At 47.1% G+C, this 14,078-nt stretch overlaps 1 protein-coding gene across 1 annotated transcript in view; it reads left to right on the top strand.

The window, feature by feature from the left end:
- Positions 1 to 14,078, top strand: part of XYLT1 (xylosyltransferase 1) — a 370,064-nt gene that overhangs the window by 109,679 nt on the left and 246,307 nt on the right. Inside the window, 1 exon segment of the mRNA XM_025371181.1 lies at positions 6,350 to 6,388. Coding sequence (XP_025226966.1) covers positions 6,350 to 6,388 — 39 coding nt within the window.

Raw genomic sequence — 14,078 nt, 5'->3', positions numbered from 1 at the left:
GCCTTTACCGAGGTGATTAAATTTAAGTAATGGGGTCCTCATCCAATCTGACTGGTTTTTTTAAATAAGAAAAGGAAATTTCAGCCAGACCTGGTGGCTCATGCCTTTAATCCCAGCACTTTGGGAGGGTGAGGCAGGCAGATCACCTGAGGTCAGGAGTTCGAGACCAGCCTGGCCAACATGGCAAAAGCCCATCTCTACTAAAAATACAAAAATTAGACTGGAGTAGTGGCACACAACTGTACTCCTGGCACTTTGGGAGGCTGAAGCAGGTGGATCATTTGAGGTCAGGAGTTCAAGACCAGCCTGGCCAACATGATGAAACCCCATCTCTACTAAAAATATTCTAAACAATTAGCTGGGCGTGGTAACAACCACCTGTAATCCCAGCTACTTGGGAGGCTGAGGCATGAGAATCACTTGACCTCAGGAGGCGGAGGTTGCAGTGAGCTTGGATTGTGCCACTGCGCTCTGGTCAGGGCCACATAATGAGACTACATCTCTGCCCTCCCAGAAAAGAAGAGGAAATTTGGACACATAGATACCAGGGATGCATAGAGAAAAGACTGTGTGAGGAAACAGTGAGGAGTGCACCATGTCTACAAGCTAAGAGGAGCATCAGACTTCAGAAGCCAGACCTACAGACACCTTGGTCTTGGACTTTCAACCTCCAGAACTGTAAAAAGATAAATCTCTGTTGTTTAAGCCACCTCGCCTGTGTATTATTATAGCAGCCCTAGCAGACGAATACAGTGGTTATGTATGGTTTGAACCCTGGGGTAACCCCTAAACCCGCACTCTTTTCCCACTGAACAGTATATCTTTGTCCTGCACCAGGCCTGCAGCTAAGTGACAGCGTCCCTTTAGGTTTCTGGCTGGGCGTTCAGAGTTGGCTAGAGCTGGACGTTCTCCAGCAGGCTCGAGTCATGAGTGAGTTTTCACTTGCTGTGATCTGTGATCCCAAGAAGAGTTTCTTAGATTTTCCAAGCTATCTGGTGGTGGGATGATGAGTGACAGTGAGACACCATCTTTTGATGGTGGAAGATTCCCAGTTCTGGCCTTAATTAGAGGGCTCTTGGGGAGAGAAAGCACCAAGCCAACCTTCTGAAGTGTTCCCTGGGAGCGTCTCTGGGAGAAGGTGGCATGTGAATGTCCATTGTCCATGTCATTGATTTGGCGGGCCTCACGGAGACCTCTGGCTCTGAAGGCGTGAGTGTACCGGGATCATTATCCCTATACCAATGTCGTTGCCTAATACCCAAGAGCAAGCGCTGTCTTCTGAACATCCTCAAAGCAAAGGAAGAGAACACGCTTTGTAATGGCTGAGGCTTAGCTCAGGGCTCAGAATCTGCTAGGAGAGCCAGACAGGTTTGATGCATGAGTGGAATGATAATGAACAAATTCCTCCTCCTCTCTCTGCTTTCTTTGTTGGGGCTTAATTGCTTGTTAAAATTATGCCTTTGGCCTTGATCCTGGCTTCTTGGTCTTACAAGCAAGACTTTTGAGGTGTAGACAAGTTTCATTGCTCTAAGACCTGTAATCAGGCTCCTGCCTCTTATTTAAACAGTTAGCTTTGGGAATAGCGGTGTACACAGAGTCACTTTAAACTCATTTCTGTCTCCCTCATGGTGCCTGCCAGGCATAGAGCTAGCTACTGAATCGGAACTTAGTAAACACGTATGGATTGATTTAGCTAACTTTACACGGTTCCTTACTGTGGCAAAGTGACTGTTTTGTTTTTAGTCATGATATGTGTGCTAATTTCTATCAGCCATGTCCACTACCTTTTTAAAAAAGACAGATGATAAAAAGATTTCGGTATTTGTTAAGGTGGTACTGCTTATTTGCTATAAGTATTCTTGATTTTGATAGACATTATCCAAAAATTGCAGGATTACTTTGTCCAAAGTAATAATGTATTTTCCAACAGAGCTCTTATAGAAGAGTGGAACCCAGAGTTTTCCAGTGTAAGATGCTGGGATCAAATCCAGGCTTTCAACACCATCTGTGTGGCTCGGACAGGTTACCAGTCTCTCTGGTCATCAGTTTCTCCATCTCTATACTAATGATAGTGATCATGATAATATCTACCTCTTAGGGTTATTACAGGGGTAAACGAAATGATACAGGCATAGAAGTTAAGCCCAGTGCCTGGAACATAGTGAGAACTTAACAAATATCATTTATTGCTACTATTCAACTGTTTAGAGTCTCAGTCAAGTGATATGCCCGTAGGACAAAGTTAAGAATAAACCAAAGGAATGAAAACTGTATGTATTTCCAGGCGAAAGGATTCTAAGTAATCTTTTCCTGTCATGTTCTGATGGTATTTAAATAATAAATTCAGAAGGACCGGTATATTGGGCACACAGGATTGAGGGCTAGTTCAGAGGCATGCAAGTTCCTGATGGTCACTTATTTCCTTGCTTGATGTAATGGTATAGCTAGCACACAGGGCCTGGCACCTAGGAGGCCGTCTATAAATGATCGCTATTAGCTGTAGTTATTTCAGGTTCCTGGGATGCATTTGCAGACTGAGAGAAAGAGCATGAGTAGTATTTAGGTGCTGAGTCTGTGAGTGTTTGTGACAACACTTTTTGATCTATTGAGGTCAGTGTTTAGAAAGTATATCAGTTACTGGCCGGGCACGGTGGCTCACGCCTGTGATCCCAGCACTTTGGGAGGCCGAGGCGGGTGGATCACGAGGTCAGGAGATCGAGACCATCCTGGCTAGCATGGTGAAACCCCGTCTCTACTAAAAATACAAAAAAATTAGCCGGGCATGGTGGCAGGCACCTATAGTCCCAGCTGCTCAGGAGGCTGAGGCAGGAGAATGGCATGAGCCCTGGAGGCGGAGCTTGCAGTGAGCGGATATCGCACCACTGCACTCCAGCTTGGGTGACTGGGAGACAGAGCTAGACTCCGTCTCAAAAAAAATAAATAAATAAGTATATCAGTTACTGCCACAATAATGCTGTATAACAAATGACTTCAAAACTCAGTGGCTTGAAATAGCAAGCATATATTTTCTGTGTGTTGGCAGGGGGTTGGCTGATCTAGGCTGGGCGTGGCTTCAGGCTGCAGATTGTGTACAGGTCTGTTTCATGTGTCTGTCATCCTTGGACCAGCAGGGAACTGGGGACGTGATCTCTTGTGGTAATGGCAAAAACACAGTAGGCCACACTTCATCACCTAAGCATATTTCAAGCTTCGGCTTATGCCACATCTACTAACCTTCCATTGGGCAAAGCAGTCAAATGGGCAAACCCACGCTTAAGGGACGGAGAAGCACACAGCAAAGAACTGTCAAGTCACATGACCAGAGGGTGTGGATCTAGGAGCTGTGATGAATAAGGGCTGCCAATTCAGTGCACCTAGTTCCCCATTTCACTTCCCCAACTGAGCTGTTACGATAGATGATATGGAAGGGCTTTCCTTGTTGTGGGTAGTTCCATGGTACCTGCATTAAGATTCTGAAAGCACTCCACCGTAGCATGCACGCACATTGCAAATTCCCCTTTGGTCTCCAGGAGGCTTTCCTCTGATGGACAGGAATTTACTCTACTGTAAACCAAAGAGTCCCAATTTAGACAGATACGATGGATTAGGCAGACAGCATCATTGACCTGGTTCCACTTCGTTAGCCTTTCCAATTAAGGAGGATGTTGCTGAAAGCAAGACCGCACAGATATATAGTCATACCTTGAATCCTCTGGACTGAGGCTCTTTAGGGAGAGTCTTCCATTTCCAGTGCGCACAGAGGGAGGAGAGCCTAATAATGTTGGCAAGTGAATCCTAAGTATTAATGATGTGACCACTTGTGAGGATTTTATCTTCTTCCCAGTTAGTTAATGAAGATGCTAAATAGATAGCATTTGTGCCTTTGCTTTCCAGAATCTTCTTAATCTTGGATCCCTGACCATGCACTGATAAGGTCTCTGATTTTGGAACATCAAATAGAGAGTTGATGCTTCACTGCGTCTAGAAATCAGGCTCTTGGTTTTGTCAACACAGTTGACAGAGATTTCCTGTGACTTCCCAAGGAAAATCTTGTCCATTGGTGCTGCTTTTAGGGGTTCAGGATGGCATTCTCCCCTCTTCAACCTCGTGGAGATTCTAAGCAATGAAGCATAAGTCTCAGACAATAGCCAAATGGTCTGTGAAGTACAGCTTAATTAATCTGGGCATGCACCCAACACCCCAGTCTGGTGCTTTGCGAGGACTTGGCTTGGGGATTGAGGCTAATTTCGAGGCTGAGATGCAGCTTCTTATCTTAAAATCAAAATCGAGGTGGTAAGATCTGAATGGACAGACAGACAGACCCAGACTACTCTGACCTGAATAGCAGATGTTGCATGCTCTCACCCACTAGGCACATACCAGGTCTGACTCACGCTGCCACCCACAGACCAGGAGGGTGGTCTTGCTTCCCAAAGACAAAAATGGGTCCTGCCCCAGTTGCTTGCTTGACACAGGGAAACAGGAAGTACAGAATAGACTCTTCCTGCATACGAGTGATACAAAACCTGCCTGATCAAAAAAACGTTGCTCTACGAATGTTGGGTTTTACCAATCTTAGCTGTCACTTCTTCACCCCGGGAAGAAATCAGTAAGGATTTGAAGAGACAGGCCCCAAACAGCTCCTTCATGACGTCTCCAGATTCCTGTATAGGTCAAGGCTGCAATGTGGGGAGACGGGGAGAACATGTTTCCCTCAATGTTTTCTTGGGTATGAGGAAGACTCAATGCTTGGGGGAATGTGAGAATTAATGTGGGATGTTCTCTTGGCAGTTTCCTTTCAGTTACACCAGTGGACAATTACTGGGAGTTCGACTCAGAATTGGAGTTGGGGGATGACGAATTCTTCCTCCTAAAGGACAGAGCGGAGCAGAGCTCACCATGTTTCTGAGATCGTGCCTCTTACACCCCTCAGAATTGGGCATCATTACAAAGATATCATAGAACAGTCATCAAGACAGTGAATGGCAGCTCACCTAGAGGAGGGGTTTAGAATGTTCCGATTTCCCTGCATTTCCTTCTTGTTCACATTATGGGACAGTGGGCTGGTGCTAATTTGCATGGTTTCCTAAAACCCTGTGGTGGAAAATCTGCTAAGAGAAAGCAAAGCTTCAAACTGGGTGTACTTCAGGGCCCTGAAATCATGCCCATTCTCTGTAGGAGGAAGCTTAAGGTTGTTTTTCCCAGAATTATAAATCCAAGGTGATTAAGTTCAGAGCAGACATGGTGTAGACAGAAATAGCCTTCATATGCTGGGTTTCCTGTTTTCTTTGGAAACCACTCACTGGACACCACCACCTCCTCCCCTCTGTCTTTTCCTCCTCCTGTACCCGCCCTGTCTCTCCTCCAACCCAAAGGGTTCATGCTTAATGACCCGAGACAGTACCACCAAGCATTCCCGGTCAATCGGCTTTTGTAGAGAGTGAATGAATAGGACATTTCTCTGGCCTTCTCTATCCTAAAAAAAGACCTTCCCCAGCCCATTGGAATGTGCTACTCAAACCAGAAATTAAGCTGCTCGATCTCATTCCTTCCCTCATTCTTTCCAAGATCAGACACAAATTGATGATGGCCTTGCCCCTAGTCAGGACTTTATATTCTTTCTGGTTTATTCCTAATCCTCTTACGGAGCCAAACTCTCCTCCGAATAGAGGGTTTGGATGCACGTTGAGCTGTTTGACAAGGGTGCCTTGTTTCTTTTTTCTTTACATTTTGTTGTTTTGTGTGATCTCCATGTGGGTGTTTCCTTCACAAAAACTTGAGCCTCCTTCATCACTTGGGCATGAGAGGAAGTGTTGGGGCAGTGTGCAGACTGGGCTTGCTGTCCTGACATCTCTGTAGAATAGAGGACACAGATTGGGCTGCCCTCCCCATGGGGTGGCTTGAGCACTGAGGAAATCAAGCTTTATTTGAAAATGATGCTGGGAGCGTGGCATGGTGACTCATGCTTATAATCCCAGCTCTTTGGGTGGCCGAAGTGGGAGGATCGTTGAGGCCAAAGTGTTGGAGAAAAGCCTGGGCAACATAGTGAGACCCCATCTCTACAAAACTAATTAAACAAACAAAAAAAAGCCTGGCATGATAATGCATGTCTGTAGTCATAGCTACTTGGGAGGCTGAGGTGGGAGGATCACTTGAGCCCTGGAGGTCGAGGCTGCAGTGAGCTGTGATCACGCCACTGCCCTCCAGCCTGGGCAACAAAGCGAGACCCTGTCTCTTTAAAAAACAAACAAACAAACAAACAAAAAACCAGAAAGAAAGAAAATGATGCTGGGGTAGTAAGTTAACTTTTTGCCACTCCTCACGTGCATTTTCTCCTTTCATCCCACAGGAGCCACACCCGAGTCCGCTCATCACCCTGGAGACAAGGGTGAGTACCTTTCCTGTCTTGGCCACTTACCTCAGCCTTGATATTCCAGCTCTCGAGGGGACTTGTCCCCTGGCTCCGAAAGGCTGGACAGGCCCATGGCTGCCCCTTGTCGCATTTGGATGTGTGTGTGCCTGCACGTGTGTGTATCCATGCTGGCAGCTAGTGTACATGTGTGTGCAGTGGTGTGGGTGTACATGTGTACATATTCGCACCCAGGTGTCTGAGGACCCTCCCACCTGTGACAAGAACCATAATCATTTCTTTTGAGTTTTCCTCTGTCCTTCGCTCCTACCCAACCATTCTGCGGAGGTTCATGCAAAGGAGAGAGGAGACAGAGGGGAGCCGTGAAGCGGGAAGATGCTGCTCTTTGATGCCTGAACTTGGAGGACTTTTTTCCTTGGCAGTGAGGGCGGCAGACGGAGGGAAGTTGCATCCTTTCGTGTGCTTGCGTGTCAGGCCATTCTGAGGAATCATGATTGCAGTGGTGTTTCCGTGTGGAGAGGAGGATGACCAGCGGGTCTTGTAAGGCAGGGCACGGTCCTGACTGTCTGCTTTCTGCCTTCCTGGGAGATACGACACTGCAGCAGCTATGAGTGTAGGCCTTGGAGTTCAACAGAGCCAGGCGGAATTCCACCTCTGTGCCTTCTACCCTGCGACGTTTGTGGGGCCACATAATGTCTAAGCCAGTGTCCTTCCATCTGAAATGTCATCCCAGTGATAGTGCCCACCTTGCAGGGTTGTGGTTGAGGATTACAGGAAATGATGTTTGGAAAGTCCGGGGTGCGTGCTAAGTGCTTGTGAGTGGTAGCATTTTAAACCAATAGAACTGTTACCGTTCCTGCTGGGTTTGAAGGGGATGTGTCTTATCTTTGGACTGATTCTTTCCTTAGCTCTTTGAGTTTGGCTGACAGGCAAGAGAGAAGATAGACAGGACGGGCCTCATTCAGAGCCCCACAGGGAATAGTTTGCAAGTGTCAGTCACAGTCAAACCTGTGGGAACCTTTCAAGGCTGAATGACAGCTCGGGAGTTTCAGGGGTTTCTAGGGTGCACTGGAAAGGACCAGCTGCTCCCCTGGCCTCTGCCCCCTCCACCTTGGGTCCTTGCCCTCTCCTTGGCGTCTCTGCTTGGGTCCTCCTAAGAGGAATGAGGAGACCCTCCTTGCTTCCTCCCTGCTGGGGAAGGCCAGCAGATCTTCAGGGTTTCCTTGTGCTTTTCTGTCCTCCCTTTCTCTGGCACACACGTGTAGCCATATGGGCCCCAGGGCTGACCAGGCAGCAGGGCCAGCAGGGAGGTATAGAGGGTGCAGCTTTGAGGAGGAAAAGGATTCCGTTTCCTCTGCCTGTGTGGCTGCTCTCTGGCTTGGTTTTGTCTGTACTTACCACCTTGACCACATTTGCCTCATGTGAATTTCATCTATTCTATAAAGTCACCTAAAAATACCTTTTTCCTTAACGTGACTCACTGTGCTTTCAGAAATAGACTTACCTTAATCCAGTGGGTCTTAACCAGGGAGTGGTTTTGGTTCCCGGTGATTATTTGGCAACGTCTGAAGACATTTGGTGGTGGTCTCATCTGGTTGGGGGGTTTACGACTGACATCTAGTACGTAGAGATCCAGGTTGCTGTTAAATCTCCTACAACACACAGGCCAGCTCCCCACTGGAAAGAAATATCCGGTCCTGGGCCTGGCACAGTGGCTCACGCCTGTGTCTCAGCACTTTGGGAGGCTGAGGTAGGCAGATCACTTGAGGCTAGAAGTTCGAGACCAGCCTGGCCAACATGGTGAAACCCCATCTCTACTGAAAAGAAATACAAAACGTAGCCAGGCTTGGTAGTATGTGCCCGTAATCCCAGCTACTTGGGAGGTTGAGGCAGGAGAATCACTTGAACCCAGGAGGTAGAGGCTGCAGTGAGCCGAGATTGAGCCACTGCCCTCCAGCCTGGGTGACAGAGTGAGACTCCGTCTCAAAAAAGAATGATCCAGCCCTAAATACTAATGGTGTCGAGATTGAAAAACACCGTCTCGAGCAATAATATTCGTGGAACTGCAAGTTTGAAGTGCTAGTTATATATTTTTTGCACCACATTAGAATAAATATTAAACTGTGAAAATAATGTTCCTTTAGGCGCCCTCTGATGTCACCTAAACTTCCTATCAGAGATGTGTGTGCTATCCTTTGGGAAATGTGTCTCTCCCCAGTCTACCCCCTGGACTGTGAGAGAACTTCCAGGGTGTTTTTAAAATGATGGTCCTTCTCTTCCTTATCCTTCCCCAGAAGGATAGCCTGTTACACTTAGGAAGACCCATGGGCAAACATCTGTGTCCCGAACTCTGGAAGTCAAATCTTATCTCCTGGAAGGGGAACAGCTGCACCCCTGGATGGTTCTGTCTTTGACCTTGCTGTACCCTTCACTCTGGACACCACCCCATCAGCCCTTCAAAACCCGCATGGGAAAGAGGAGTTGCAGACCAGTGGCTTTGGCCAGCACCTGAGGCTTCCAGCAGCAGCTCCTTACACAGTGACCACTCTTAAAATCCAATCTGTTAGCCTAAGGGACCTGAGCCTCCATCTGCAGCCAGCAGGGGCACAAGGTAGACTCTCAGCATTTGTGCTATGCCACTGGGGAAGGGCTTCAATTTGTCTGCAAACAATGCTCCATCAGTCTCATTTGGTTCTCTGTCTTTGGGAAGCCTGGGAATATTGTTGTCGCTCCCCGAGTTCTGATTTCCCATGTTAAAGAGATGTGGGAACCCAAGCAAAGTGCAAATGTTTCTTTGTGACTGTTGGCACAAGCCTGTGGCCAGATCTGACTTTGTGCTGGGCCTCAGCCCATTGCGAGGTGAATGATGGGATCCTCTTCAGCTGCCTGCAGGCAGGTCAGACAAGAGGGTCAGGTCCCTTTCTGGCAGGAAGTAGTGCCTCAAATGTTACCCATATGCCATGAACACGATGGCAGATGTGGCCAACCTTGGAAGAACCAACTCTGCAGGGGTTCGGTGACAGATGTGCCCTGAGCCCTGGGTCACTTCCCACTTTTCCCCCAGTGCACTTGGCTTCTAAGGACAGCATTGCCTGCTCCATCCTTGAGCCCAGCTGTCACAGGTTAGCCTGCCTGTTAGATGTCACCAAGCGCTGTGTCCTTGCACAATGCATCAGCTGCTTTGCTTGCCCAAGACCTGGCCTGCATTAGAACACTGGGCTGTGCAGGGGCCCTTTCCTTCCTGCATCCCTCTCTCCCTCGTGTGAATTGCAGCGGTCCTCAGCCATCACTTGGTTCATCTGTCCCTGTGCAGCTGTTCTGAGTTGGGGGCGATGGATTGATTGGCTACCAAGGACTCCTCTAATGCTCTTTGCCATTAGCACAGCAGAGCTTTGCATCTGTTGGCATCAGCAGGACTCTCTGCTTAATGGCCAGATTAATAGAATGAGGAAGCCGAGGAAGGTTTAAATCCCTGGTGTCAGGTTCCTGCCTCAGGAGGCTGCCCCTGGGGAGGCACCAAGGAAGCCCCGACTTGTGGTAGTGAATGCTTCCCTGGTCTCCAGATGGTGATTGCCAGGGGATCAGGTGACCTAGAAATGGGGGGAAAAAAAAAAGGAGTTCAGTGAGTGGCTTGGTGGCATTATTCTTATCCCCATTCTTACTAACATTTACCATTTGCCAAGCACTGACTTCTCTCATTTTATCCTCAAATGCCATAGTTACACAGGTGTTTGTGTGATACCCGATTTCCACGAGGTACCTAAGGGTCAGAGAGGCTAAGTAACTTGCCCAGGGTCACACAGGAAGCAGATAGTATTGGTGCACATTAGACTCAGGGTTGCATGACATCAGAATCTTATCTTCTCAACTGCTTTCCTATTTAGAAAGAAAATAAAGTTGCCTTGACTAGTGGAAAGATTTGCTAACGTTCAGGCAAAGCTGGAGAAATGGGCTTAGTATATACAATCCAACGTCCATAGATAGACAGATGGACAGATAGACAGTGCTTAGCACAACTATCCGCAGATGTCCTTAGATATATGGGTGGAGGGATGCATGATGGGTAGATGGATAGAAAGATACAGTGCTTTGCACAGTGAGTTATCTTTGACAGTTTGTCAGAGGACTTGGTGGTAAAATGGTTTGAGCAATGGACCCAAATGAAAATTTATTTTAAAAGAACAAAAGCGAAACATATCCCTGCGCATCAATAGTGTTTTGATAAATTTGAATCCTTATTACTTGATTCTCTCTTTCTCATCGATCCCCAAGACAGCTGATCATTTCTGAATCCACTCCAACTGGCAAGGTCTCCTGTCATTTAATTTTAGCGTCTCTGCCTCCTCCTGCCCCCACTCCCCCTACCCTCAACAGGCTCTCTGTCAATTAGCTAATGGCCTCCACTCAAACACGGAAGATACCTTGGGAGATGTAATAAAAGGAGCTCTTTTGAGTCAAGATTTGTCAATCTGGGTATTTGTGAACTCGGCTAGAGTTAGAGGGGGGAGCAGGTCTTCAGTTCTGCTGAGATCCCCCTCAGGACCTGGAGATCAAAGGCATCAGGAGGAAAACTCCCAACTTCTCGTTTTTTGAAACCAACCAGTTACTTGACTTTCTTTGATCAGCTAACTGGGGGTAGAGGGAAGGGAATGACATTCACATGATTTAAAGATGATGCTGAAGCCATGATGATTGTGAACAAGGCTGCTGTAGAAAATGAGTAGTGGATGTGAATGGAAGTTAACACTTGAGAAATTATATCTATGTAAAGGGATTAATCTATTTCCTTATTCCATAAATCGCTGTTGGGCCATGTGGAGGCCAGGCCTTGTGCTAAATGCCAAAGATACAGCAGAGAGGAAAACAGAAGGTTCCTTACCTAGAAAGCATCCATTCTAGGCGAGTCAGATGAAAAAGATACAAAAAGATATTAATAAATGCATCTGTAACTTCAGATAGTAATAAGTGGGTAGAAATAAGACAAACATGTTTGTAAGAGAGTGACCGGGTAGAGTGGAGGTGGTTGTAAAATCTCCCAGGTAGTGGGGAATCAGAGCTGGAGAGGTGAGGTTTGAGCTGCTGAGCCGGGGAGGTGAGATGTGCTGAAGAGCTTACAGTTAAGAGTTAACCTTGCAAAAAGACCCTAATGACAGAGTTCTGAATTTTTTGCATAGTATGTCTGGATTCCTATAAAAAATAATGCCAGTTTTTCTTAGATTCAATTAAGGCGTTTGCTCCTTCAGTGCTTTTGTGTCATTATAATGTCAAGATAAATAAAGAATTACTTAATCAGGCAGGGGAGAAAGAAAAGGACTAAGGAGGTAGGAGAGAAGGAGAGAGGCTTAAATTCAGGGGCATCCAGTCGAACTAATGTCTGATGTGAGCATTTGGCAGACTGAAGGAACTTTAGGTCTCAGCAGTGTTATGCTGAGCTGGGGGCTGATGTCTGAAATTTGGCTAATAGCTAATTAGCTGACTGATGTTCAGCTGAACTTAAACTTCAGTATAAACCAGTAGTTCTCAACTAGGTCAGTGTTGACCACCAAGAAGACATTTGACAATCACCTGAGACTTTTTCCTTTCCTTTTTGAGAGTCTTGCTCTGTCACTCTGTTAACCAGGCTGGAGTGCAGTGACTCCATCTCAGCTCGCTGCAGCTTCAACCTCCTGGGCTCCCACCTCAGCCTCCCAGGTAGTTGGGACTACAGGTGCATGCTAATTTTTGTAATTTTCGTAGAGTTGGGATTTCGCTATGTTGCCCCGGCTGGTCTTGAACTTCTGGGCTCAAGCAGTCCACCCACCTCAGCCTCGCAAAGTGCTGGAATTCCAGGCATGAGCCACTGTACCAACATTTGTGATTGTCATAACTTGGGGATGAAGGATGCTACTGGCATCTAGTGGGTAGAGATCAGGGATGCTACTAAATATCCTATAATGCACAGGAAAGCACCTCCTCCTGCTAAAAAAAAAAAAAAGCCTCAAATGTCAGTAGTGGCAAGGTTAGGAAACCCCAGAGTAACCTCGTTTGTTCTGAGGACAGTTTATTTTACAAAGACACTTCCAGTCATACAATTGTGACTTCCTTGTTTGTTCTCTTGTTTATGTTCAAACATCACCCTTTCTGGTTTAAGTTCAGACTTTAGCCAGCTGTAGGCTGCGGTCATGACACATTCATCTTTTTTTTTTTTTTTTTGAGACAGAGTCTTGCTCTGTCACCCAGGCCAGAATGCAATGCTGTGATCTCGGCTCACCGCAACCTCCGCCTCCCAAGTTCAAGCAGTTCTCCTGCCTCAGTCTCCTGAGTAGCTGGGATTACAGGCGCGTGCCACCACACCTGGCTAATTTTTGTATTTGTAGTAGAAATGAGGTTTCACCACATTGGCCAGGCTTGTCTCGAACTCCTGACCTCGTGATCCGTCCATCTTGGCTTCCAAAGGTGCTAGGATTACAGGTGTGACCCACTGTGCCTGGCCGACACATTCATCTGCTAATGTGTCCAGGCCTGCATTGACATGACTGACTCTAGGTACACAATAACCCACGATACGCAGGAACATGTGCATCATGTGCGTAAAAACTGGATCCTGTTGGATCGTTAAGGGAGAAGAAACCTCATGAGGAGATGGCTTCCTCAGAGATTTATGGCTTAATAGTGCAGAGAACATGCAGAGTTAAAAAATTTTTTTTTTTTCTTAATCCAGCTACTTGGCTGGGGTTTGGAGAGGGGTTTGCCAAGGTTTCTGGACCAAAGAAGGTCGTTCAGATATCCTGATATTTAGGCCTGGTTCTTCTTTCAGGGATAGACCACAGGCTCGTTTGTGCAAACTTCTTTCTTGTGAAGCTCTTCCCCACTCCCGAGATTAAAGCAATTGCTGTCTCCTCTCCGCTCTTCCGGCTCTGGGCTTCGATTAACCTTTTCCTCTGCAGAGAGTGGTTTTTGGAGTAATCAGGGAGCTTCTGAATGGCTCTTACCTGAGTCTCCAGCCCATTAATTCTTACGGTGCCCAGCATCTGTTGAGAGGATAGTGAAACTAAATTGCTTCTCAGCCCATCTGTTTTTTTCCCCGTCAGCCTCCTTGTGGCAGGAGAACCTCTCTGGGGCAGAGAAGGCTAGTTTGGGGAGGGACTGGATTGTTTTACTATGTTTTCCTCTGGCTCTGATTTGCTGCGTCTCTATTTAGTCCTGGTGGGGCAGGGAGGTGACCAGCGAGATCACGGCCTGGGTAGAGAGTTGGCTCAGCGGACAGGGAGTCTGGACTTGGAGCATAGAGTCGTTCTCAGGGAGGATCTGCAGTCCCCTGACCACGGGATCCTTTTTAGTCTGTATGACTCAGGGTCAATGATATGAAACAACATTCCGCAAATAGCCAACAAGTTCCCCAAAGTGCAGCCACATGCACCATTTCAAAAAATAGATCATGTTGAGATCACCATTCCTCTCTTCTTGTTGGGGGTGGACTTCACCTGAGACATTGAAGGTTTGAATTTAAGACCTTAACTCAGAACACTTAAAATGATCACTCTTGGCCGGGCGCGGTGGCTCACGCCTGTAATCCCAAGACTTTGGGAGGCTGAGGCAGGTGGATCACGAGGTCAGGAGATCGAGACCATTTTGGCTAACACGGTGAGACCCCGTCTCTACTAAAAATACAAAAAAATTAGCCAGGCATGGTGGCGGGTGCCTGCAGTCCCAGGTACTTGGGAGGCTG

The sequence above is a fragment of the Theropithecus gelada genome, chromosome 20 (genome assembly GCF_003255815.1).
Source record: "Theropithecus gelada isolate Dixy chromosome 20, Tgel_1.0, whole genome shotgun sequence".
Lineage (NCBI taxonomy): Eukaryota > Metazoa > Chordata > Mammalia > Primates > Cercopithecidae > Theropithecus > Theropithecus gelada.
The sequence above is the reverse complement of the archived record's forward strand: the minus strand, read 5'-3'. Positions and strand labels throughout refer to the sequence as shown.